The 27,635-nt window shown below is 42.6% G+C and overlaps 1 protein-coding gene across 1 annotated transcript in view; it reads left to right on the top strand.

Moving 5' to 3' along the window:
- Positions 1-1,467: 1,467 nt before the first annotated feature.
- The window catches only part of LOC128647725 (cytochrome P450 2J6-like), a 77,135-nt gene continuing 50,967 nt past the window's right edge, over positions 1,468-27,635 (top strand). The window contains exons 1-2 of the mRNA XM_053700466.1: positions 1,468-1,689; positions 20,167-20,329. Of these exons, the coding sequence (XP_053556441.1) occupies positions 1,528-1,689; positions 20,167-20,329 (325 nt within the window). The 5' untranslated portion in view covers positions 1,468-1,527. The remainder of the gene's footprint in view (positions 1,690-20,166; positions 20,330-27,635) is intronic.

Below are 27,635 nucleotides of genomic sequence, written 5' to 3' on the forward strand. Positions count from 1 at the left end.
GCCAGTATTTTTACCAAGCAACAGGTGTCTGTGTATTCTTTAATTGTTGGATGATTTAAGGTAATTTAAACTTTATTAAAAGGGGACGGCAATCGATGACTCTTGGGGTCAAGGTATTGATTATTACCTGCTTGTGTGCAGTAAAGCCACTAATTACCATAAGCAGAGATATACTAAATTTTTGATCTGTTAGAAGTACTGGAAGACTAAAGGTTAGAAACACTTGTGATAACTGAGCTTCTTAGCAGGTACAAATGTTACAAATAGTTAAATACCTTAACCAAACCCTTTCAGCGCCAGTTGCTGTTTTGAACACACCCTGCTCAGAAGCTTTCCTTACATCATCCTCAGTAAAGTTTATGCAATGTTAATGCAAGTACTATTTTAAAGGGACCTGAAACACTGCCAAAAATATTAATTATACCTTTTACACAGAGCTTGTGGAATCTTTTGGAAGGTTTAATTAATTTACCATGGCAAAAGTAACCTAACCAGACATAAAAATGGTCCCTCACTAATTTAGTATTCAGAACAAATGTACTTTTCACTTTAAAGGGACATAAACCCATTTTTTCTTTCATGATTTAGAAAGAACATGCGATTTTAAACAACTTTCCAATTTACTTCTATTATTTAATTTGCTTCATTCTCTTGATATCCTTTGTTGGAGGCATAGCTAAATAGGCTTAGTAGCTGCTGTTTGGTTGCTGCACATAGATACCTTGTGTGATTTTCTCACACATATGCATTGCTATTTAACAAAGGATATCTGAAGAATGAAGCAAATGAAATAATAGAAGTAAATTGGAATGTTATTTGAAATTGTACTCTGTCTAGGGTTGCGACTTCAGCCATGTTTTCCTGGACACTTATGAGTTACACATGCTGCAGGGTGTTTAGGGAGGAACATGTATTGTTTTCTGGACAGCACTATTCATATTCCTCCCTGCACACCCTGCAGCATGTGTAATTATAAGTGTTCTGTATTTTAAGGGACGGGTGGCAACCCTACAGTCGTGAGAAAAAAAAATTGGGTTTCATGTCCCTTTAATTATTTAAACAAATTGCTCAGCATTCCAATAGTGGCTATAGCCATCACCCACTGAAATGTGCTCTGAAGTTATTGCTCTAATATTCAAGAAAATGTATTCTCTCTAAATTTGACAGATCCTTGTTTGACACAAGAGTTTTACAAATTCAGGAATCAACTACTCATATACAAATACAAACATGTATAAACCATCAATTGTTGGATAAAACAAGTATTTAGCAAAATGTATTTTAATTTAGTAAGGGTGTTCTTTCTATATGTTAATTTTACTGTATGTAATGTAATGATTTACATGATGCAAAAGCTTCCAGTAGGAAGAAGCTTATTTTGTGCTCTGACACAACCTCCCCTTGTAGGTGGGAAGAATTTAACCACCTGTATAAATAACCCCTGCTGCCTTTATGAAAAGGTTTGCACAATCACACAGCCTTCTGACTAAGCAGAAAGGGCTGCACTACCTTTCAGTATATAGCATCATGGAAGTCTGTTCAGCTCTACTGCTCTGTTTGGCCCTAATGGGTCTTCTTTTTTGGAAGATGTCAAGGCCAAAAGGATTCCCGCCAGGTCCAATGGCTCTGCCTTTTGTGGGCAATCTGCTTCAGATGGATTTCAGAAATACCCTCAAAGATTTACAGGAGGTATGTGAATGTGCGCAGAAGGTGCGTGTGGTATATAAGTGCAGGGGCCGAGTGCTGTTATCTGTGTGAAAGCAATGTGTGGAGAAGGATTTTATGAGAATATTCCAAGAGCTCAATGATGAATGTTTGCCCACTCAAGGCTAGATTACAAGTGGAGCGCAAAATTATTGCATGTCCGCAAACAGGCAAATTTGCCCGTGTGCGGGTGCGTGATAATTTATCATCCATTATAAGTGGCTGGTTATTGCTACCGCAAGCTCATGGTATTAAAGGGACAGTACACTGTAAAATTGTTTTTATATGAATGTATTTTCAATGACTTGTTATACCAGCTGCAGAGTATAAAATGTATGAGAATTTGCATCTTCAGGTGTATTTGTGTATATGAAGTAGCTGGTTTTGTGCTTTTAAACCACAACCTATTAAAATGGGCTGAGCTTCAGGTAATATCATATCTCATTATGTTATCACATTGTGTACATACACTTGCTTCCTTATCTTATATTTGTCTGGAAAACTAAAGCCGGCAACGCCAGTGTTTAGTCCAGTTTTGCTATCACATATACGGCAAGTATATTTCACCCGTCGGACGCTATTTTTACTCCATAAGCTAACATAGAGCCACGTAACAAATCGGTATCACATATTCAGCTCAAGGACTTACGAGGCGAAAATAGAGACATTTTACTTCATTTTCACCTCGCCACACATAGGCAGACTCAGCAAGCCTTGTGCTGAAAATGTAAGCAGTGTAATTCCCTGAAAATAATAACTAACACCTAACTCATGTGCAATATCTATCTACCTATCAACTGCAAACCCCCACCACAATAACTTATAAAGTATATTAACCCCTAATCTGCCAACTTCAACATCGCAATATGCCTAATTAAACTATTAACCCCTAATCCGCCATTCACCCACATCAAAAACTACCTAATAAAGTATATTAACGCCTAATCTACTGAACCCCCACAATGCAATAAACCTAGTACATCTATTAACCCCTAAACCGCCAACCCCCCACAACGCAATTAACCTAATTAAGCTATTAACTCCTAAACCGCCAACCCGCCACAATGCAATTTACTAATTAAATTACTAATTCCCCTAACCTAACACCCCCTAAATTAACCCCAATTACCTAAAATGAAAAAATACTAATTTACAATTAAAATAAAAAAACGAACATTACTTAATTTAAATTAATCTAAAATTACAAAAATAAAAAGTCTAACAGAAAATAATAGATTAAATTATCAAAAAAAAAAAATTAAACCTAATCCCTATGAAAATAAAAAGCCCCCCCCCCAAATAAAAAAACAAACTAATCTAAACTAAACTACCAATAGCCCTTAAAAGGGCCTTTTGTAGGGCATTGCCCTAAGTTAAACAACTATTTTACATTTAAAAAAACTAAGTTCCCCCTAACAGCAAACCCCCCAAAATAAAAAACCTAACACTAAAAAAATCCTAAGGGGGCATTCAGCTCTTTAACATGTGTCCATTAAATCCCTAATCTAAAAACTAACCACCCACGCCCCTCCAAAAAAAAAGCCTAAGTCTAACCCCCAGATAGATACTCACAGTTGAAGTCTTCTTCCTAGCGGCGACATCTTCTTCCGTAGCAACCTCTTCTATCTTCATCCAGGACCGCGGAACTGAAGACCTGCGACCGCGGAACTGAAGACCAGCAACCACATAGCCATGGAGTGTGGAGGATCCTTTTTTTTATGATCACCGCCGTACACTAATTATTGAATGCAAGTTATGCGTTTAAATATATCGTACCTTGCATTCCTATTGGGTGATTTGAATCTTCAAATTCAAATCAGCCAATAGGATGAGAGCTACTGAAATCCTATTGGTCGTTCAAATCAGCCAGTCTTCAGTTCCGTGGTCCTGGAGGAAGATAGAAGAGGTCGCCGCGATGGAAGAAGACTTCACTGCTGGACTTCAGGAACCATGAGTACCTATCTGTTGGTTAGATTTAGGCTTTTTTTTAAAATTTTTTAATTTTTTTAGCTTTTAGATTAGGGATTTTATTGCGCGGTAAAAGAGCTGAATGCCTTTTTAAGGGTAATGCCCATACAAATGCCCTTTTAGGGGCAATGGGTAGCTTAGGTTTTTTATAGCGTAAATTTTTTATTTTGTGGGGTTTGGTGGATGTGGGGGTTTACTGTTAGGCGGAATTAGTATTTTTTAAAGGTAAAAGAGCTGTTTAACTTAGGGCAATGCCCTACAAAATGCCCTTTTTAAAGGCTATTGGTAGTTTAGTATTAGATTAGGGGGTGTTTTTATTTTGGGGGGCTTTTTTATTTTCATACGGCTAGATTTAGAGTTTTGTCGGTAACGACCCGCGTAGCTAACGCTGGCTTTTTTCTGGCCGCACCTCTAAAATAAATCTGGTATTGAGAGTCCACAGAATGGCTGCGTTAGGCTCCAAAAAGGGAGCGTAGAGCATAATTTAACGCTACTGCAACTCTCGATACCAGAGTTGCTTACGGACGCGGCCAGCCTCAAAAACGTGCTCGTGCACGATTCCCCCATAGAAAACAATGGGGCTGTTTGAGCTGAAAAAAAACCTAACACCTGCAAAAAAGCTGCGTTCAGCTCCTAACGCAGCCCCATTGTTTACTATGGGGAAACACTTCCTACGTCTGCACCTAACACTCTAACATGTACCCCGAGTCTAAACACCCCTAGCCTTACACTTATTAACCCCTAATCTGCCGCCCCCGCTATCGCTGACCCCTGCATATTATTTTTAACCCCTAATCTGCCGCTCCGTACACCGCCGCAACCTACATTATAGCTACGAACCCCTAATCTGCTGTCCCTAACACCGCCGACCCCTATATTAAATTTATTAACCCCTAATCTGCCCCCCACAACGTCGCTGCTACCTACCTACACTTATTAACCCCTAATCTGCCGAGCGGACCGCACCGCTATTATAATAAAGTTATTAACCCCTAATCCGCCTCACTAACCCTATAATAAATAGTATTAACCCCTAATCTGCCCTCCCTAACATCGCCGACACCTAACTTCAATTATTAACCCCTAATCTGATGACTGGAGCTCACCGCTATTCTAATAAATGTATTAACCCCTAAAGCTAAGTCTAACCCTAACACTAACACCCCCCTAAGTTAAATATAATTTTAATCTAACGAAATTAATTAACTCTTATTAAATAAATTATTCCTATTTAAAGCTAAATACTTACCGGTAAAATAAATCCTAATATAGCTACAATATAAATTATAATTACATTGTAGCTATTTTAGGATTAATATTTATTTTACAGGCAACTTTGTAATTATTTTAACCAGGTACAATAGCTATTAAATAGTTATTAACTATTTAATAGTTACCTAGTTAAAATAATAACAAAATTACCTGTAAAATAAATCCTAACCTAAGTTACAATTAAACCTAACACTACACTATCATTAAATAAATAAAATAAAATATCTACAATTACCTACAATTAAACCTAACACTACACTATCAATACATTAATTAAATACAATATCTACAAATAACTACAATGAAATAAACTAACTAAAGTACAAAAAATAAAAAAGAACTAAGTTACAAAAAATAAAAAAATATTTACAAACATAAGAAAAATATTACAACAATTTTAAACTAATTACACCTACTCTAAGCCCCCTAATAAAATAACAAAGCCCCCCAAAATAAAAAAATGCCCTACCCTATTCTAAATTACTAAAGTTCAAAGCTCTTTTACCTTACCAGCCCTGAACAGGGCCCTTTGCGGGGCATGCCCCAAGAAGTTCAGCTCTTTTGCCTGTAAAAAAAAACATACAATACCCCCCCCCCCCCAACATTACAACCCACCACCCACATACCCCTAATCTAACCTAAACCCCCCTTAAATAAACCTAACACTAAGCCCCTGAAGATCTTCCTACCTTATCTTCACCATACCAGGTTCACCGATCGGTCCAGAAGAGCTCCTCCGATGTCCTGATCCAAGCCCAGGCGGGGGGCTGAAGATGTCCATGATCCGGTAGAAGTCTTCATCCAAGCGGGGCAGAAGAGGTCTTCCATCCGATTGAAGTCTTCATCCAAGCAGCATCTTCTATCGTCATCCATCCGGAGCAGAGCGGCAGCATCCTGAAGACCTCCGACGCGGAACATCCATCCTGGCCGACGACTGAACGACGAATGACGGTTCATTTAAATGGCGTCATCCAAGATGGCGTCCCTCGAATTCCGATTGGCTGATAGGATTCTATCAGCCAATCGGAATTAAGGTAGGAAAATTCTGATTGGCTGATGGAATCAACCAATCAGAATGAAGTTCAATCCGATTGGCTGATTCGATCAGCCAATCAGATTGAGCTTGCATTCTATTGGCTGTTCCGATCAGCCAATAGAATGCAAGCTCAATCTGATTGGCTGGTCGCATCAGCCAATCGTATTGAACTTGATTCTGATTGGCTGATTCCATCAGCCAATCAGAATTTTCCTACCTTAATTCCGATTGGCTGATAGAATCCTATCAGCCAATCGGAATTCGAGGGACGCCATCTTGGATTACGTCCCTTAAAGGAACCGTCATTCTTCAGTTGGACGTCGCCGGATGAAGATGGGTCCGCGGTGGGGGTCTTCAGGATGGAGCCGGTCCTCATCGGATGAAGATAGAAGATGCCGCTTGGAAGATGATGGTTGCCGGTCCGGATCTACTCTTCTTCCCGGATAGGATGAAGACTTTGGAGCCTCTTCTGGACTTCTTCAGCCGTCGGATGATGGATGTCTAGCCCCCGCTTGGGCTTAGATGAAGATATCGGAGCCTGGAACGGACGGTCATACCTGGCATGGTGAAGACAAGGTAGGAAGATCTTCATGGGCTTAGTGTTAGGTTTATTTAAGGGGGTTTGGGTTAGATTAGGGGTATGTGGGTGGTGGGTTGTAATGTTGGGGGGGGGGTATTGTATGTTTTTTTTTACAGGCAAAAGAGCTGAATTCTTTGGGGCATGCCCCGCAAAGGGCCCTTTTCAGAGCTGGTAAGGTAAAAGAGCTTTGAACTTTAGTAATTTAGAATAGGGTAGGGCATTTTTTTATTTTGGGGGGCTTTGTTATTTTATTAGGGGGCTTAGAGTAGGTGTAATTAGTTTAAAATTGTTGTAATATTTTTCTTATGTTTGTAAATATTTTTTTATTTTTTGTAACTTAGTTCTTTTTTATTTTTTGTACTTTAGTTAGTTTATTTCATTGTAGTTATTTGTAGATATTGTATTTAATTAATTTATTGATAGTGTAGTGTTAGGTTTAATTGTAGGTAATTGTAGGTATTTTATTTAATTAATTTAATGATAGTGTAGTGTTAGGTTTAATTGTAACTTAGGTTAGGATTTATTTTATAGGTAATTTTGTTATTATTTTAACTAGGTAACTATTAAATAGTTAATAACTATTTAATAGCTATTGTACCTGGTTAAAATAATTACAAAGTTGCCTGTAAAATAAATATTAATCCTAAAATAGCTACAATGTAATTATAATTTATATTGTAGCTATATTAGGGTTTATTTTACAGGTAAGTATTTAGCTTTAAATAGGAATAAGTTATTTAATAAGAGATCATTTATTTTGTTAGAATAAAATTATATTTAACTTAGGGGGGTGTTAGGGTTAGGGTTAGAATTAGCTTTAGGGGTTAATAAATTTAATAGAGTAGCGGTGCGGTCCGCTCGGCAGATTAGGGGTTAATAAGTGTAGGCAGGTGGAGTTGACGTTGTGGGGGGCAGATTAGGGGTTAATAAATATAATATAGGGGTCGGCGGTGTTAGGGGCAGCAGATTAGGGGTACATAAGGATAATTTAAGTAGCGGCGCTTTGCGGTCGGCAGATTAGGGGTTAATTATTGTAGGTAGTTGGTGGCGACGTTGTGGGGGGCAGATTAGGGGTTAATAAATATAATACAGGGGTCGGCGGTGTTAAGGGCAGCAGATTAGGGGTACATAAGTATAACGTAGGTGGCGGTCGGCAGATTAGGGGTTAAAAAAAATTAATCGAGTGGCGGCGATGTGGGGGGACCTCGGTTTAGGGGTACATAGGTAGTTTATGGGTGTTAGTGTACTTTAGAGTACAGTAGTTAAGAGCTTTATGAACCGGCGTTAGCCCAGAAAGCTCTTAACTACTGACTTTTTTCTGCGGCTGGAGTTTTGTCGTTAGATTTCTAACGCTCACTTCAGCCACGACTCTAAATACCGGAGTTAGAAAGATCCCATTGAAAAGATAGGATACGTAATTTACGTAAGGGGATCTGCGGTATGGAAAAGTCGCAGCTGAAAAGTGAGCGTTAGACCCTTTTTTGAGTGACTCCAAATACCGGTGGTAGGCTAAAACCAGCGTTAGGAGCCTCTAACGCTGGTTTTCACGGCTACCGCCAAACTCTAAATCTAGGCCATAGGGATTAGGTTTATTTTTTTATTTTTGATAATTTGGTTTATTATTTTCTGTAATGTTAGACCTTTTATTTTTTGTAATTTTAGATTAATTTAATTTAATCTTAGTTTTTTTTTTTTTAAGTACTGTTAGGATTTTTAATTTTAATTTTAATTTAGTATTTTATGTAATTTGGGTTTAATTTATGGGGTGTTAGGTTAGAGGGCTTAGTAATTAAATGAGTTATTTTCTTTGTGGGAGGGTTGGCGGTTTAGGTGTTAATAGATTAATTAGGTTTATATTGTGATGTGGGGGTTTAGGGGTTAATAAGTAAATTAGTTACTTTGTGATGTGGGGCTTTGGCGGTTTAGGGGTTAATACATTTATTAGGTAGATTGTGATTTAAGTGAATGGCGGATTAGGAGTTAATAGATTTATTAGGTAGATCCCGATGTGGATGAATGGTGGGTTAGGGGTTAATACATTTATTAGGTGGATCGCGATGTGGATGAATGGCGGATTAGGGGTTAATAGATTTATTAGGTAGAGTGCAATGTGGAGGAATGGTGGTTAGGGGTTAATACATTTATTAGGTAGATTGCGATGTGAATGAATGGCAGATTAGGGGTTAATAGTTTAATTAGGCATATTGCATTGTGGGGGGTTGTCAGTTTAGGGGTTAATACTTTTATTATTAGTTGCAATGTGTGGAGGATTGCGGATACAGGGGTTTTTACATGTCCGTTTTATTTTTGGGAGGCGGGTTAGACTTTTACTGGAGATGTAACTTTTTTTTTTTTCTTAAGCACCGGCAGTTTCTAAAGTGTTGTAAGTCACTGGCGACTCCAGGAAATTTGTATTTACTCACATTTCTGGACATCGCTAGTTTATCCGACTTACGGCACTTTATGAACTGCCTTCGGAGTTTATGTGATTCCCCGATGTGTGAGGTGAAATTACGGGCCGCGCGGGTTTCAGCAGTTGTGCTGAAGCCTGTGCCGCATATGTAATCTCGCTCCTAGAGAGAACAATGGAAAACTATCATTTTATTTGTTAACTAGCCTGCACCCCACTGAGAGTGTAATTTATTCTGCTGGCTGTGTTTACTTCGGCTATTCAATAGCTGAGACTCCAGTATGAAAACTTTCAGTATAGGTTGGGAAACCACAAGCTAAATCAGCTATTTCAAAGGCCAAAATAGGGGTAAAGGAACTACCTGTGAACCATTTAATGCACTCCAGCAGGTAAAACGAATCATTGGGAACAATTTAAATGGGAGAACATTTTTGGGTGAACTGTACTTTAAATAGCACCCAGGAAATAAACCAGAGATCCAATCCTTGGCTAATTTTCTAAAAGTGCCCCAAATGCACTCAAAATAGAGGGCATTTTAGTTTTTTATTAAAAAAAAGCATTTTTTAAAATAAAAAACAACTGCACTAGGCAGTTTTTGGGAGCTGAATAAAGTTGGTGGGAGAGGGGTGTTAGAAAAATAAAAACGTCATTGAAAAGTGCCTTTACATTAGGGTTTATGGGAGCTGTGTGTTCCTAGTAAATATATATGTATATGCTTATATACGTATATATATTTATGTGTTATTATGTGTATATACACATAAATATACATGCATATAATCATATACATATATATATTTACAAACTTCTGCCATCGCTGCGCTACTTACCCCCTTCGCTGCACTTTAGTTCTTATCATGTCTCTGACGGCATCAGAATGAACTCCCATTGGAGCCTACACCAGCGCAATATTTCCCAGCAATGCAAACATGAGCTTGCATTTACAGAGCATATTAGTGTGCGCTGGTATTACTCAGTGGAGTGCAAATATCGCGATATATAGCTCTCCATCTGTAATCTGTAATAGAATTTATCACAATCTGGTATTGCAAGTGAATTGTAAAAAATGTACCAGAAAATTTTAATACAGCTAATATGTTTGACCCCACATTACCCATTACTCATTTCTTTACCTTAACAAAAGACCACCACACAATTTCTTGGGAAGAAAAGGCCGCAGCTTATTTTATTAACGAATATTAACCAATAGAACTTTGATTCAACATTTTCAACTTTATTTACACTTTGAACACTAACAGTGCTTGCCAATTGACATCTCTCTAAGCCCCCACCCCTTTTGGGCGGGGCGTACCCCATCACCTTTCTTTTCCGCTACCAACCAAAGTGCATCCACCATCCACCAGGCGTAAGCCTCAATAGATCTTAGCAAGCACCCCCGCCTAGCTGCGACAAATGCACACTACCACAGGGAGGGAGGGCGGGCAACAACACCTGCCGTCTTGCTCCTGAAAAATGGCTTCTGACGTTTCCAGCAGGGGAGGGTTTATAACCCCTCCTATCCAACTCCACCTCTTCAGCGGAGCCATCCATTCCTCAGGTAAGTAGGGGTCAATTCGCCCTTATTCCATTTTCTTTTCAAACGGGCTTTTTCTTGACCCCACATTACCCATTACTCATTTCTTTACCTTAACAAAAGACCACCACACAATTTCTTGGGAAGAAAAGGCCGCAGCTTATTTTATTAACGAATATTAACCAATAGAACTTTGATTCAACATTTTCAACTTTATTTACACTTTGAACACTAACAGTGCTTGCCAATTGACATCTCTCTAAGCCCCCACCCCTTTTGGGCGGGGCGTACCCCATCACCTTTCTTTTCGCTACCAACCAAAGTGCATCCACCATCCACCAGGCGTAAGCCTCAATAGATCTTAGCAAGCACCCCCGCCACCACTCGCCCTCAGCGAGTACCGCCACCCAAAGCCAAGGCCTTTTCGATCCCCTCTTTTAATGTAAAATTGAAAAGGTGCAAACCCACCTCATTTAAGTGCACCCCGTCCTTTAGGTAGAAACACCTACCAGACTCACCCTCGAATTCAACGTGTCGGAGCCCGATGCCCCCCAACCTTTTAACAAAGCCACTGATCGTTCTGTTCACCTTGCGTCTAGACGCCTCTAGTTTTTTAAAATCCCAAGCAGATCGCCAAACCAACCTTGTTTCAATCTCGGACCATATAATTGTTATGCCCGAGAACAATTCCCGGAGCCTCCTAAAATCCCCTTTTATTTTTTCAACCAGGTCCCTCTGGGGCATGAGGCCCAAATCATTCCCCCCTGCGTGGACCAATAACACCTTAGGGGGGCCAAACCTTCTTGCATAGTCCACCACCGTTCCCACCACTTGGTCCCACTTCATGCCCCGGATCCCAAACCATCTCAGTGAAATTCTCTCTTCTGAAAAACCCAACTGCAAACCATTATCTTTAACTGCCGCTGCCTTTCTGGCCCAAAAGACATATGAATGTCCTATAATCCAACACTTCACCGGGCCTGTTGAATGAAAGAGATCACACCACATAAGACAGTTCCTACTGCAACACCAAACCCGGCCTCACATACCCCCGGAATCTCTCTGACCTCCATCTCCCAATCCTCTTAATAATTTCCTTATCCAGACCCAGGTTCGCTGCCTCCGTAGCTGCCCCTATCCTGAATGAGTGAGAACCGAACTCTGCTCCCTCCAAACCCAACAACACGAGTCCCCTCCGCAATACCGCCGTGAACTGAAACCTGGACAGGGAAGAGCCGTCTGCATGAACCAACAACGGCCCAGTCCGGTGACCGGTCTCCCCCAAATACTCCCGTACTACAGCCACCGGGCAACATCTCCCCCCAATCTCCCGCAACCTTATGACAGACCCCTTCCCTGCCTGGTCCGTTTTGGACCTCCGCACACACAGCTCTACGAACCCATCCGTCATCACGACATCCTGCCTCCCCAGACCACTTTGGTCCCAACGATTCCTACCCATCAGCTCTGACACCCGGAATGCCCCGAAAAAAGCCAGCACAAAAGCCGTTTTGAACAACAGCTCCTCCTGACGTGATGAACACACTTCCCTCAATCTCTCCACTATCCCCAATAAGATAGCATAAGTAATCGGTCTCCGGCCATCCGGCCGAACACCGCCTCTACACAAACCTCTCACTGCCATACGAACTATGAACACCTTAGTCCAATCCTCCCCTCCCAGCATCTGAAACAGAAACGCTAATGCCGACATCCTCTTGCGACACTCCGAGGGCGATAGCCTCTCTCTCCTCCAACTTTGTATCCACTGAAGGAGTATCCCTAGTTCCCCTTCGCCTGATCCCTGTGCAATCTCCTGTTCCACAACTTTCCACCACAACAGCCACACTCGGGCGTAAGCCCTCCATGTGCTCGGGGCTACCGCCCCCTTCACCAGATTCAATGCTCCTGACAACCGAGCTGCCACAGATCCCCCGGGCATTCGACTCCCTCCTTGTCCGCGTGCGGGGCCACCTCCCGGAATCTGTCCCACTGGAATCGGGACAGAGAATCAGCAATCACATTGTACCGACCAGGAACATGCACTGCTCTAAAGGAAATATTGCACCGCAAACACTCCAGTACAAAAACCCTGAGTAGCCTTATAACCGCCGGCGAGTTAGCCGTAAGCCTATTAATGGCCCACACTACCCCCAAATTGTCCGAATGAAAACAAACTCTCTTATTACTCAATCTTTGCGGCCAGATCCACAATGCTACCACCAACGGAAAAAGCTCCAAAAACGTTAAGTTTTTGGTCAGCCCCCAGGACCTCCATTCTGGCGGCCACCCTGCCGCACACCAGTGTCCATCTAAAAATGCCCCGAAGCCATGAGCCCCCGACGCGTCCGTATAAAGACACAGCTGGTCGTCCGACCACCCTGTTTCTTGAATCAATAGCCGTCCGTTAAAATCTTCCAAAAAGATTTTCCACACTTTTAGGTCCTCTTTAACCTCCCTATTCAGCCGAATATGGAACTTTGGGCTTGAAACCCCCACCGTTGCCAAAGATAGCCGCCGACAAAATACCCTCCCAATGGGTATGATGCGGCACGCGAAGTTCAGCTTACCCAAGATAGACTGAACCTCCCGTAACACCACCTTTTCACTCCTCAACGCCTTTTCGATTACCATCAGCAAGTCCCGGATTTTGTCATTCGGGAGTCTGCACTCCATTTTGACTGAGTCCACTTCAATTCCCAGAAAAGTCAAATTTGTGGACGGGCCCTCCGACTTCTCGGGCGCCACCGGAATACCAAACTCCCTGGTCACCTCCCCGAACACCTTAACCAATGATTCGCAAACATCCGAACCCGCGGGTCCGACAAAGAAGAAGTCGTCCAAATAATGGACTACAGAGAACTTCCCCGTCTTCCTCTTCACCACCCATTCCACAAATGAGCTGAACCTTTCAAAATATGAACAGGATATCGAACAGCCCATAGGGAGGCACATGTCCACAAAATATTGACCATCCATCTTGCAACCCAACAGATGATGACACTTCGGGTGCACCGGTAAAAGGCGAAAAGCGGATTCCACATCGGCCTTCGCCATCAATGCTCCCCTACCCGCTGCCCTTACCACCGCCACTGCCTTATCGAAGGACGCGTATTTGACTGAAACTAGCTCAGGGTCGATACCATCGTTTACTGACAGTCCTTTCGGGTATGACAGGTGATGGATCATCCGGAATTGCCCCGGCGATTTCTTTGGGACTACCCCCAGCGGTGACACCCTGAGGTTCGGCAATGGCGGGTCTCGAAACGGACCCGCCATCCTGCCCAAATTCACCTCCTTCCACAACTTTTCCCTTAAAATCTCCGGAAACTCCCTACCCGACTTCAGGTTACCCACAACTCCCGAAACAACCTGTTCCTTACACGGAATTACGAACCCTGTACTAAAACCGGTCAAAATCAACTCCGCGTCCCCCGCGTGACCCCGCTCAAGGGCGTACTCCCCTAACCACGGCACCATCTTTTCTACCCTCACCGGTGTCCGTGCTCGGTGAACCCACGTCCCCCGCACGGGTTCCGGATTTTCCCTTCTTGAAGCACTTTGCCCCAGAATGCATGCCTCCGCAAAATGAACACTCGTGCTTGTATTTGCACGAGGTGCCGAACCTACACTGACCCTCGTTGAACTGGAAGCACAGGCCCTTCCTAATGGCCGCTCCCGGCCCACTACTTGCCCCACTACTCCCACTTGCTTGCCCAAAGCCACGAAAGGAATTGCTCCCCCGTAACGGGGTCATGATTTCTAACCAAATCCCCATGTCTCTATCGTCCCACCTCATTTCGGGACGGACCGCCATCCGCTGACGAAACCCCTCATCATATCTCCACCACGCCATTCCCCCGTAAGTCCTGTGTGCACTTGATATTTCATCAAGGTAACAAAACAAATGGGCTCCCTGTTCCGGGGTTTTTTCACAAACCACGCTAGCCAAGATATGGAAGGCCCGAGTCCAATTCCCGGATGTTTTGGGAATTTTTCTCCACCGCTTTTTTCTCTCCTCTTCCTCCTTTTTCCCCTTTTCCTTCTCGTCCTCCTTTACCTCCAATACTTGCTCTAGTGGAAGCAAGGAGAAGATTTCCACGAATTCCCTCTTAGCTATCTTTTCCCTCAACTCGCTTGTAAGGTGGATACCCAGCGGGCCCACCGAACATAAGCAAGGTCTTCTAAGGGCCCCTTCCGGCACTCTAGTAACTTCCCCTCCGCCCGTCGCCGCCGCGACAGCCGCTGGGCCATCTCCCGTCTGTGGGACCGGAGCCGGGGTTCCTGACCCCGGCTCCACCCAGGCCGATGCCACCGTACCCACACTGCTACCTGGTTTCTCTAATGCCAGCAAAATACCCCTCAAGCTCGCTACAATAGTCTCTCTCTCTCCTCCCGAAACACTCCCCACAGGAGCCCCCCCAGTTGCCACCTCACCTGCAGGCTGCTGCCCCAATACTGGCTCCTGGCACCTGACCGGCGCCGGGTCTCTCCTGCGCTCCCTGTCCGTCTCCCGGCCTCCACTCGCGTCCAGTCTCCTACGCACTCCATCACGTCGTGCAGGAGAACGCCCCCTGCCGTGTCTGCTCCGGTCCTGCTCTCTCTCCACCCGGCCCCATGTTGGGGAGGGACTGCGACCACCTCCCCGAGGCCCCCTCAATGGGGACCTAGACCTCCGGCGTCCGCCAGACCCCCTTGCTCTACCTGCGGGTGATACGTCACTCCCCCTCCTGCTCACCACCCTTATTGCCTGTGGAAGAGATACAGTATTAGAATCCTCCCCGCCCCCGCCCTGTCTCACTCCCGTTACATTCACCTCTGTACCCTGACCCTCCCCCCCAATTCTCCGTGGTGGAGACAACAACTGTATAAGCTGCGCCAAGACAGAAAGATTCCCTACCTGGCCAGCCGAACCCGATGACGTGTCCTCCAGAGGATCCTCTTCTTCGTCGAAATTGCCACTGGCCTCCAAGACCAGCGGCGTCTCCACCAACAGCTCCGGACGTGGTGTGTCCTCATTGCTCCTGTCCTCTCGAGCCTCAACTCCCCTTCCTACAGCCACCTCTGGCCCTGAAATGAGACAAACCATCAATACATGCTCCCCCCCCCCCCCCCCCGACTCCAATCCCCCCTCTTCCCTCCTGAGAAAAAAAACCCGTCATAAGCTTCATGCTGGGTCCCCTTTTTCGTCTAGGCCTCCCATGGTACTGAGCCCCACAACTACCGCCCCCCCCCCCCCCCCCCTCAACTCTTACATGCACAGGTGATCCCCTATCAAAAAACCCCCTTTAGTAACTGTAAAGGCCCCCCACCCCAGCCGTGCCCTTATTGAGTGCCCCTCTCACCCCCAGCCCGCATTTCTTATTGGCACCCCTCCATAAGCCTTCCCCCGTTCCATCCACGGCCCCCACGTCGCTGCCGCCAAACTACTGAGGGCCAGCTGCGGCCTCCCCTGCACACCATACGAGTGACCCGATAGCCTCCCATTTGCTGTCCCGCCCTGCGCGGAGCCAGTAACCTAACTTGCCCCTACCCGTTATCACACAGCCCTATCCTCCACACACTGAGGCCTAAACGTGGTCCCCCCCCGCAAGCCGTGCCGGCGTCCTGCAGCCTCACAAGTGATTTCCCGCCCATACCGCGTGGCGCCACGTGCGATGTCCTCAACTCAGCCCTAACTAAGAAGGCCTGTTACGGCATACCCCCGACTCCTCATCTCTGTACTTTTCTCAGCCGGCCGCCTACTGACCTGATAACCAATTCCCTATCGCTGCTGCCTGACGCCTCCCTAGGCCTTATAGCTGGCCACCCCTAATACAGCCTTAACTGGCATGCCCCTAACTCTTATCCCTTTTCTACCTCCTGCCGGCTGGCCCCTTGCTTAAAGTTCCCTTCGCCATCCTACCTCCATCCCCCGGCCTTATGGATGGCCACTCCCGGCACCAGAGACTTGCCGCCTGCACCAAGCCCCCCTTTTTTTTTTTTTTTTTTATAAGCCCCCCTCTGCGATAACTCAGCGTCACTTACCGTTCCTGTTACCGCCTCCGCCTCTCCGACTGGCTCTCCCGGGCCTACTCCTACCCCGGGCTGCTCCCGGCTCCTCGCGACGTCGCTCGTCCCTGACGTCATCGGCCGGTACCGGCGCCTGCCGTACCTCCGCTACTGCTCCGGTCCGACGACTCCTCCCGGCATCCGATCTCGCTGACCTCGTCACCTGGCTGCCAGGCCCACCACCTCCGCTCCTCAGCCTGCTGCCGTGCGCCTCCGGACTGAGCCGTTCTGGAGGCCTCGACCTCCTGGCCGGCCGTGCTCCGCTCCGGGATGCCGTTCCTCCTGCCGGAACTCCAGATGCGGCCGCACCTGCACCAGGCAACCGGTCCCGGATCCACTGCTCTCCATGACTCCTGGCCGCCTCCAACAACTCCTGCAAAAGGCTCTCCATCAGCAACAACACCTGCCGTCTTGCTCCTGAAAAATGGCTTCTGACGTTTCCAGCAGGGGAGGGTTTATAACCCCTCCTATCCAACTCCACCTCTTCAGCGGAGCCATCCATTCCTCAGGTAAGTAGGGGTCAATTCGCCCTTATTCCATTTTCTTTTCAAACGGGCTTTTTATTTAGTGCACCCTATGCTTTCAAGGGATAGTGCAGATTTAGCACATCAGTGCTATCCGACATCCAGATGTTAGAGCGTCCCAGACATTTGCTTGAGCACTATATTTTATTTTGAACTTGTAATAAGAGATTAAAGAAGGAAGCAATATAGATTGCGCTCTAGCAATGTTAGTGCAGCATAGTGATAGCATTTTTGCTCTCCTCTTATAATCTACAAAGTGATTGTGTGTCAGATAGGGATAGGCGAATGTGCTGAAAGAGTAATTCGTTTGGTAGAACAAATATTCCTGTGGACATTCAGTTTGGACAATCAAATGTTGATAAGAATGAAAATCCATTAACATTCGGTAATCGAATGTTACTTTTATTTTCGAATGTTCATAATGAAATTGAATATCCACATTCAAATTTTCGAATGTAACATTCGATTTAACAAATAAATAAATATTCAGAAGTTTAATAGTTCATGTGGTAGGGAATGTAGTAAATGTAAACATGAGATACAAATATACCAATTCTAATGTTTCTATTTTGAATATTCCATAATTTGAATATTAAATTTTAAGAGAGGATTAGAAATACTATTACAAATATATAGATTAGAATATTGCATAATTAAAATCAAATTATTAGAAAAATTTGAATCGAATATTACATTTACAGATAGCATTAGAAATACTATTATATAAAACAAATGTTAGAATGTTAAGCAAACATTCGATACGAACAAATTTGTTAAAATTAATTTTACCCATCCCTAGTGTCTGATGATAAAAATACTATTAAAAACAGGGGCACTTTCATTGATGAAACTTTACATTGCACAATATTTGTAGAAATATTTACCTCTTTGTCTTGAAAGTCACTCCTGCGCTTCACCAGCCCGTAGCAAGCCGGCATTCTTCAATATCGCCCCCCCCCCCCGGGGGAAGCATTGCTTAAAGCAACGCCGTGATTGGAGGAAGGCCGGATTCATCATTTCTGACGTAGGAAGAGGCTTGCGATGGGCGGGGGAAGTGACATCATCAGCGATCCGTCTTTCAAGACCAAGAGGTAAGCATTTCTACAACTATGGTGCAATGTAAAGTTTCATCAATGAAAGTGCCCCTTTTTTAATTAGTATTTTTAAAAAACGGGCAGTAATTGATGAAACTTTACATTCACTTTAATATTGTATGATATTTCAATATTTAAACATGCACAAATGTATTTATTCAGGCTTTAGCAACTGCAGAATGCAGAACTATACTATAGGTAATATATTTCAGAATGTCAAATACTTGCACTATTTTAAAGAGAGAAATTTACCCCCAGCCAGTATTTTACTGACAGGTCTCTGCATTTTTAAGGATCAGGTCAAAGCTAAAAATAAACATTAAATATAGAAATAAAGACACTATCATGATAAAAAAAATTCTGAATATATATTAGAATTTAATTATAAACCAATAATCATTTAAAATTAGTCATAGCAGCTTTAGTTTCTAATTTATGAGGTATAATTATTTATGCAATTTTATGCTAATGAGCATGGTCAGTATTTTTTTCCAGAAAAAGTGGCAACCCTAGTGCCAACATGGATTTTTTTTTATTATTGTTAGTCTTCCATGACTCCATAGAACATTACACTATGATCTTCTGTTATTGCTGTCATATTATATTTAACACCTTTAGTTGCAATAAATAGCATACAATTAAAGGGACTCTTTAAAGTGATGCAGCATAGCTGTAAAAAGCTATAACACCTAAGCATCTGTATGTAAAAAAGGAAGTTTTTTTTAACCTCAAAATATTCTCAGCAGCCAATCAGGATGGTACTTCCAGGACTTGCTAGGTAGCGTGCATATGGCATGTGTGCAGTTACAGTCATGTTTTTTCCTTACTAAGTTTAAGGAAGTTTACTATGAAATCTCGTGAGATTTTAATAACATCTCAGAAGATCACAGTAAACCAAAGCATGACATAAGCACTACTGATGCTGATTGGCAATTTTTTTTTCTAACCAGCAGCTGGGCAGTAGCTGAAGGATAACTGTTTACTGAGCACTTACTGTTGTGGGACGAAGTCATTTTTATGTAAAATATCTTACTTTTTTACATAGAGATGCTCAGGTGATATTTTCTTGTCAGCTTTTTACAGTAATGCTGCAGCATAATAATAATAATACCTATATGCTAAATCAAGTGATTTAGCATATAGGTATTATATCCCTTTAATATAGGAAATATGTTAATGGGCATTTTCTTATAGTACTATTTATTAGAACCCGAAACTACAGGGCACCAATTTCAATCCATCAGAAATTCTTAGCAGGATATAGTCAATCAGCCAATCAGGAACAACAGTCGCACAACCCCACAACTCACAAAACGTTTTCTGCTTGCAGCTACCATGCAGGACTTCCTCTATGTGTTTAGCATCTTTGTTGGGCTTAAATATATAAAGGGCTTTATTTATCAAGCTGTGGAGTTTTTTATGAACATGTAATTTCTAATTTCCTAATCTCGTAGGAACTTAAACAGGATTGAAAAGCTCTGTTCTTGTGTAGTTGGTTGCACAAGACTGGGGTTGAGTTTGCAGTATAAAATCCTTGTATAATGATTACTGCATGCAGGGAATACCCCTTTGCCCTTCTTTTGCTCGCACACTGACTGCACTGAAAGAAACAAATATTGTGGCCGCATTAGCTTGTGTATTAAAAGTTAAAAGTAAAAAGTCATTGTAAGAGTGAAATACAGAGGTCAAATTGTAATATCCATGCTTAGACTGCTGCAATATTTTTTCACTTTGATCGCAGTTAGCATGCAAGCGAAAAAAAATATCACGCCTCTTGTAATCTGGTCTAATATTTTCTCTGGGGTGTTAAAAATTAGCAATGCTTGTGAATTTCACTTTCTGTTTAATGAAAAAAATATTTTTTTTGTTCAAAAACAGTAACATAAATTTCTGGATAATAATTATTTGGGCATGTGTGACAGTAAAAATATGAGAGAAACGTACAAACAATCTTGCCTTTCTGTATTTTAATTCAAATTTCCCACACTAATAGTTTTCCAAGGTGTTTGGCCCCGTGTACAGTATATACTTAGGACCCACTCCATTTGTGGTGGTAAGAGGATTCAACGCTATCAAAGAAGTTCTTGTGACCAAAGGCATAGAGTTTGCTGACAGACCTAGAGATAGACTCACAGAGGCAGTTTCTGGTGGTAGAGGTAAGTTTATTTGGCACAAAATATTTTTCCTTGATCTTTTCATATTGCCTATGAGCCTGATGTTATGGACCGACTGTTCCTCTTGTTATGTTGTGTTGTAAAACAAGCTATTGATTATATGGTAATGCATGACAGAGATTGAATAACACAAATGTAAAGTCACAATACGCAGTCGCACTTGATAGATTTTAAAGGACCGTCTAGTCAAAATGAAACTTTCATGATTCAGATAGGGTATGCAAGTTTAAATAACCTTCCAATTTACTTTAATCATCAAATGTGCTTTGTTCTATTGGTATTCTTTGTTAAAAAATTAAACCTATGAAGGCTCATATGCTAATTTCTAAGCCCCTGAAGGCCGCCTCGTTTCTCAGTGCATGTTGACAATTTTTCACAGCTAGACAGCACTAGTTCATGTGTGCCATATAAATAACATTGTGCTCACTCCTGTGGAGTTATTTATAAGTCAGCACTTATTGGCTAAAATGCAAGTCTGCCAAAAGAACTGAGATAAGGGGGCAGTCTGCAGAGGCTTAGACACAAAGTTATCACAGAGGTAAAAAGTATGTTAATATAACTGTGTTGGTTATTCAAAACTGGGGAATGGGGAATAAAGGGATCATCTATCGTTTTAAACAATAAAAGTTATGTAGTAGACGGTTCCTTTAAATGTCCTTTATTAAATTTCTGTGGGTCCATGAGACTGGACAACATTTTGGGATTAAGGTTGTTATACTGCTTGTATCAGGAGTTTTTGTAATCCTACCAAATACTTGTCACACAGCTTTCCCTTTACTGCTTGGCAGACAGTCAATTCAAAGAAGGATTAGTGAAAGAGAGGCGGCAACAGCAGGCTGCATATTTACTGAACTAGTTAGACCGGACAGTACATATACCTCAAAAATACACCTCCAAGGGAGGAGAAGGGCAAACCCATGAATAGAGCCCCTTAGGCACAGGGGGCAGCAGTTCCCTGAGGATTTGACATTGATGGATAATGATCACCACAGAGCAGGAGTGGCAGCAGCAGGCAGCAGACTTGCTGGACTAGGTAAATAAGCCTGACAATACGTAGGCCTCAAAATACACCTCGGGTAACAGTTTACTTTGATATTTTACTTTAACCGATGATGACCACCACAGAGCAGAAAGGGTAGTAGCAGGAGTGGCAGCAGCAGCCAACAGCAGAGTTCTTGGGCTAGGTATGAAGGCCTGACAGTACATAAACTTCAAAAATACACCTGCAGGCAGGGGAGGAGGAGGGCAAACACATGTCTAGAGCCCATTGGACACAGGGCCAGCAGGTCCCTGAGGATTTGGCATTGAAGATGCCACCACAGAGCAGGAAGGGCAGGAGCAGAAGTGGCAGCAGAGTTGCTCAACTAGGTAGGTAGGCCTGAAAGTACATAAACCTCAAAAATACACCTCCAGGCAGGGGAAGAGGAGGGCAAATATATAACTAGAGCCCCTTGGACACAGTGGCCAGCAGTTCTGTGAGGGTTTAGAACTGACAGATGATGACCACCAAAGAGCAAGGAATAAAAGAGCAGGACTGGCAGCAGCACAGTTACTAGACTAGGTAGGTAGGCCTGACAGTATATAAACCTTAAAAGTACACCTCCATGCAGGGGAGGAGGAGGGCACAAATGTGCTTAGAGTCCTTTGAACACAGCGGCCATCAGTTCCCTGAGCATTGACGATCACCACAAATCAGAGAGAGCAGAAGCAGGAGTGGCAGCAGCAGGCAACAGAGTTACTGGACTAGGTAGGTAGGCATGACACTACATAAACCTCAAAAATACGCCTTCAGGTAGAGGTGGAGCAAGGCAAGCAAGTGCATAGAACCCCTTGGACACAGTGGCCAGCAGTTCCCTGAGGGTTTGACAGATGATGACCACCATGGAGAAGGGAGGGAAGGAGCAGGAGTTGCAGCAACAGCAGTTAGCAGAATTACTGGACTAGGTAGGTAGTCCTGACAGTATATAAACCTCAAAAATACACCTAAAGGCAGGGGGGGACGAGGGCAAACACATACCTAGAGCCATTTAAATACATCAGACAGTAGTTCCCTAAGGATTTGGCATTGACGGATGATGACCACCACAGAGCAGGGAGGGCAGGAGCTGGAGTGGAACACATTGTAAAATTAATCTAGCTTTGGCATGTTAAATTTGAGAAATGCCATTTGCTCCATGAGCTCCAGAGAGATTTGTGAGTGCTAAGGGTTCAGTATATTACCAGTTAATGTAAATCACTTTGCACAGTGGTTGGGGCACAAGAGAGGAGCTGCTGAGCTATAGTAGCCATGGTAGGCCAAACAGTCCTTTTGTCATACTAATTACTCAGAGGGTCTGCTGTAGGGGGAAAAGGAGGTTCACAAAGATAAGCCTTTACCACGTCTGAGGCACTTGTACTACTACCCTTCCCCACCAAACATACTACTGGTCTAAACAAAATGCAGCTGATCCACTCATCTGAGTTGTGCTACTGCTGGTGGAAGAAATAAAATAATAGCTGCCACCCTCTGCTGCACCTCTCCCTCACAAAGTATGCCCTCCTTTTCTCGGACTTCACACACCCTGTGAATCTGTTTATCCCTTCAGGTTTTCCCTTAAATCACACAAGTGGCCAGCATCAGTTTAGGGCATTTCTCCAGATGGTCCTGCATGCAACCTTTGAGCTGCTCCTCCAGCCTTCTGACAAGTGTTGCTACCTTACTGTTAAGAACCCCTCCAGGAACCACTTCATGATTTTTAAGGAAGGCATTGCTCATTAGGTGAGTGAACAAGGGTATGACTTGACCCAGACTGGCAGTGTTTTTGGTCACATCCCAAAAAGGCTTTAGGACTGCCACTAACTGATTGGTCCTGGTCCACTCATCTCTGCCTAATGGACTCCCAATGCCAATGTATTAATCAGAAGCCATAGCATGGATCTCTCCAAGATACATTCCAGAATATACAAAGTTTAGTTCCATATAGTAGTTATGTCTTGCTTAAGATCATGCTGGGGAAGCCCTATATTCTCCTGTTCCTGCCTAAGGAGCTGACTAGCTTTAACACTGTGGTAGAAGTGGGCTGCAATCCTTCTGCAGTGTTCCAGTATTGTTGCTAACCTAGAGTTGCTTTCAGGGATACCACCAGGTGGAGGATTTAAGCCAAACAACGCACATCAATAAAGTCACCCTCCTGGAGAGCCTTCACCATATTAGGTGACAATGAATACAATTTCCTCCTTGGTGCCGGCACGCTCTCCTAAACACTGTGCAACCATCCTCCTAAGAGCCTGCAATAAATTTATAGTAGTATGCTGCTCATTCAACACCTCGGCATGAAGGAGGGATGATTGGTAGTCCTGATGATCTGCCCTGACCGGAGCTGCCTGCTACTGCACTACAACTAGCAATACCACTACCCTCACCCTCATCACATGTCTTGGGTTTCCACCAGTGTGCTTTCAGAGAGAAGAAGGAATGATGGCCTATAGGAGGACTACATAAGTTGGTGGTAAAGTACACCAACTGTCCAGAAGCCTCTTCCCCAGCTCCTCCTTCAACACAGCATTACAGCATCGGTATAGTGAGGGGACTACACTCCTGCTGAAAGAAATGCACAAAGGGATTGTAGAGTAGCTGCTTCCATCAACTGCTTGAAATGCTCCCCTTTGAGCATGGCGAAAGTGCACCCCACCAACAGCTACTAGCTGACCTGTCAGACAGGTTATTTTTTTGGACTGTTGCCTTGACAACCCCCTAAAGGTAAACCCTCCATAATCCTCTAGTATGGGCTGAATGTGATGTTGAACGTGGTACCTGACTCTGCTGACTGCCATCAATACCTTGTTCCATGTCCTGGTTATTGCTGGAAGCGCTGAAAAAGAAAACAGAACAGGCGCAGCCCGACTCAAGTGCGATAAAAATTAATATGGCTTAAGTGCGCAAAGTAAAAATGGCTACTTACAAGATTAAAAATCAAACAAGCATTAGGATAGTTAAAAACCAGTGCGGTTCAGGATCGGCATCTGTTCCAAATCAAAGAAGGTTAGTCCTGTGTGTCAAGTCCACCTCAGCCGTATTGAAAACCAAGTATAGAACAGGGTGCAGGATATTCCTTCAGATAGTTTGCAGTAACTGCCGAATGTAACAAGAGACTCTTGTTACATTTGGCAGCTACTGCAAACTAAGCCTTATTAAAAGAAATAGAAGTACAATCGGATATAACAAAGAAACAACAAGCAGAACTGCTCGCCACACTTACCCCAGAGGAGGTGGATAATCTGGACAAAAGGATCAATGAGAAACTCTTGGCTGAACAGAACATCATTAAGGAGGTTAAAAGAACCAAGTTCCAATAGGACGTAGAAGAATACAAATCGGGTAAAGTCTATAAGTGGCGTGGAGGTTACCAAGCATACAGACAAACTAACAGATTCGGTACACGCAGAAGGGCCAATCAGAGGAGGCAACAGCAGTTACGGGATGGCAGTGGTTCTGGGCGATCGGATATGTCATGAGAGGGAGCAACTGATTCCGCTTTAGACCAGAGCGGCGGCGACAGCAATATCGCCGGGGAGGCCGCAAACATCGCAAGAGAGGGATCACAGAAGCAACGTCCTATGGAGGAACAAGTAAGGAAGTCGTAACGGAAGACTCACAAGAAATAGATGAACCACAAGAGACAGCAGTAAATATATCTAAGTATGTCCTTACATCACAAGAGCTCAATGTGTTAAACAATGGACTTTCCTTCTGCCCGTATAAGGACACTGACTTTTTTTAACTTGCTAAGGACTTGCACAGATTGTTTAGAAATATTAAGCTGAAACTATGGTTTAGATAGGACACGAATCAGACAAAAACTGCATGTAATCAAAATAAAAATGTGTTGTCATTGCAAGAATTGGGCTTAGGAAAAAGAGCTTATTTTGCCCTAATGTGCTAAATCACAGTATTAACACTTTCATAAATTTAGTAGAAAATGAAGTAAAACAACTACAAAAATTAATCCAAAAGAAAGGATAAGGCCAAAACACAACACATGAAAAGGAATAATAAAGGAGGAAATTTCACTAAAAGTGATACTTTAGCACTTCTATCATTAAAAAACAATAATGATGTAATCCTTAAAGGGGCGGATAAGGGAGGAGCTACCATAGTAATGGACAAAAGTTACTATGTAAATGAAATAAGGGCCCAGCTAGAAGATCCTTTGACTTATAAAAAATTGCATTTAACCCATTGCTGAAGGTACAGAAAGAGGTTAAATATATTCTTGACCAATTTATTAAGTCTAGTGCCATTGATAAAAAAACTAGCTGATTATTTATACGTTGAAAAACCTAGAACCCCAATTTTCTACAGTGTCTCTAAGGTCCATAAAGATCTTAATAAACCCCCAGGGAGACCCATAGTTTCTAGTGTTGAGTCGGTCTTCACAAATATCTCTAAGTTTATTGATAAGTTGTTGCAACCAGAAGTCATGAAAATGGCAAGTTATTTGAAGGACACGGGACACTTAGATAGAACCAAATAGTTAGAATTGCCTACTGGTAGGTATTTACTATTTACCATGGACGTGAAAAGCTTGTACACCTCTATCAAGCATGAAACTGGGGTTGATATTATAAAAAAAACTCTCATGGTAAGTGGTAGATACACAGTGGCGATGAAAAACTCCTTTGCCTTATTTTGTACTGGAATTATTTCCTTTTTCAGGATGAGTGGTTCGTCCAGGTAAAAGGTACAGCCATGAGTTCCAATGTTGCCCCATCATACGCCAACCTTTATAAGAATGAATTTTAAGAAAGAAGGGTCTATGAAAATCATCTGTTTAAAACCTATGAGCGGTGTGGTGGTGCTACATAGATGATGTGTTTGGCGTTTGGTGGGGTGACGTTGGAACCCTGAAGAGATTTGTGGTAGAACTTAACTCCGAGGTAAGAGATTTGCAGTTCACTATTACATATAGTGAAGAATCAGTCACCTTTTTAGATACTAGGATAACTAAAGGATGTAATGGGTTAAAATTTGATTTGTTTTCTAAAGAAACTGACAAAAATACACTGTTGAAATTTGATAGTTTTCATCCTAAAAGGTTAATCGACTCACTACCAAAAATTCAGTTATTAAGAGTCAAGAGGATTGTGAGTGATGACACGGATATAACTCTGAGATTAGAACAAATGAAAGAAAAGTTCTTGGAGAGGGGATACCCGCCAAGTCTCATAGATAAAAAAATGAAAGAAATCCTGAATCCGCCACATAAAGTGGATAAAATGAACAAAAAGGACAGGATAGTCTTTGTGTCCCAGTATAGTCCCCATAGTGATAAAATCACAAGTGTGATCAAGAAAAATTGGCATGTATTAAAAAATTGTAATCCTCAAATTGTAATCCTCCTCTGATGGCCTTCAGACGTGTTAAAAGTATTCATGACTATCTAGTTAGGACAGACATAGGTCCCAGTAAGAGTAGTAAACAAACATATATAGGAAGCAAACGAAAAGGTAGCTATCCATGTCTGGGTTGTATGAGCTGTAGCTCTATAATTAAAGGCCGCAACTCTTTTTTCACCCCCATAGTGGAAGAAGGTATAACATAGAAGGTTTTTATACCTGTGAGAGTACTCACGTAGTATATCTAATTAAATGCCCATGCTCTTTTACTTGGGGGAGACAACACAAAAAGCCAGAGAGCGAATGAACCAACATCGCTCTAACATCAGGAGAAAAAACATGGAAGCCCCCTTATCGAAACATTTTACATAGAACAGGGGCATAATGTAAGTCAGCTTTGATGGCAAATTATTGAACAAATCAAAGGGCCAAGAAATGGGGCAGACAAAAGGTTGTTGAGACAAAGAGAAATGTGGTGGATCCATAAAATGGAGACACTTGCACCAAAGGGACTAAACTGTGATTTTGATTTATCCTGTTTTCTTTAAAAAAAATAAGGAAAATTAGCCTTACTGAAAGAATTGGTCACCTAGTACTTTGTAATATAGGCTTTAGTTACACTGTGATAAAACAACAGAAATACTGTAATGTGAGCCAGAATAATAATAACATTTATATAAGCAATAAGCAGTATTTAATGAAAGGAAATTATGTACATCTCTATCATACTGTCATGCATGGTGATATATTGTTTTAAAATTGTTACATAAATTCATTAAAAAAGCTTTTATTAAAATCTAATGTAAAAGAGTGGCCACTAGATGGGGCTAAGGTTCCACCTAGGAAATTGTTGGCGCAAACAAGAAACTGTTTAAAAGAAAGGAAATGTTTATATGTAACAGATAGCATGACT

This window comes from Bombina bombina, chromosome 1 (genome assembly GCF_027579735.1).
Source record: "Bombina bombina isolate aBomBom1 chromosome 1, aBomBom1.pri, whole genome shotgun sequence".
Classification (NCBI taxonomy): Eukaryota; Metazoa; Chordata; class Amphibia; order Anura; family Bombinatoridae; genus Bombina; species Bombina bombina.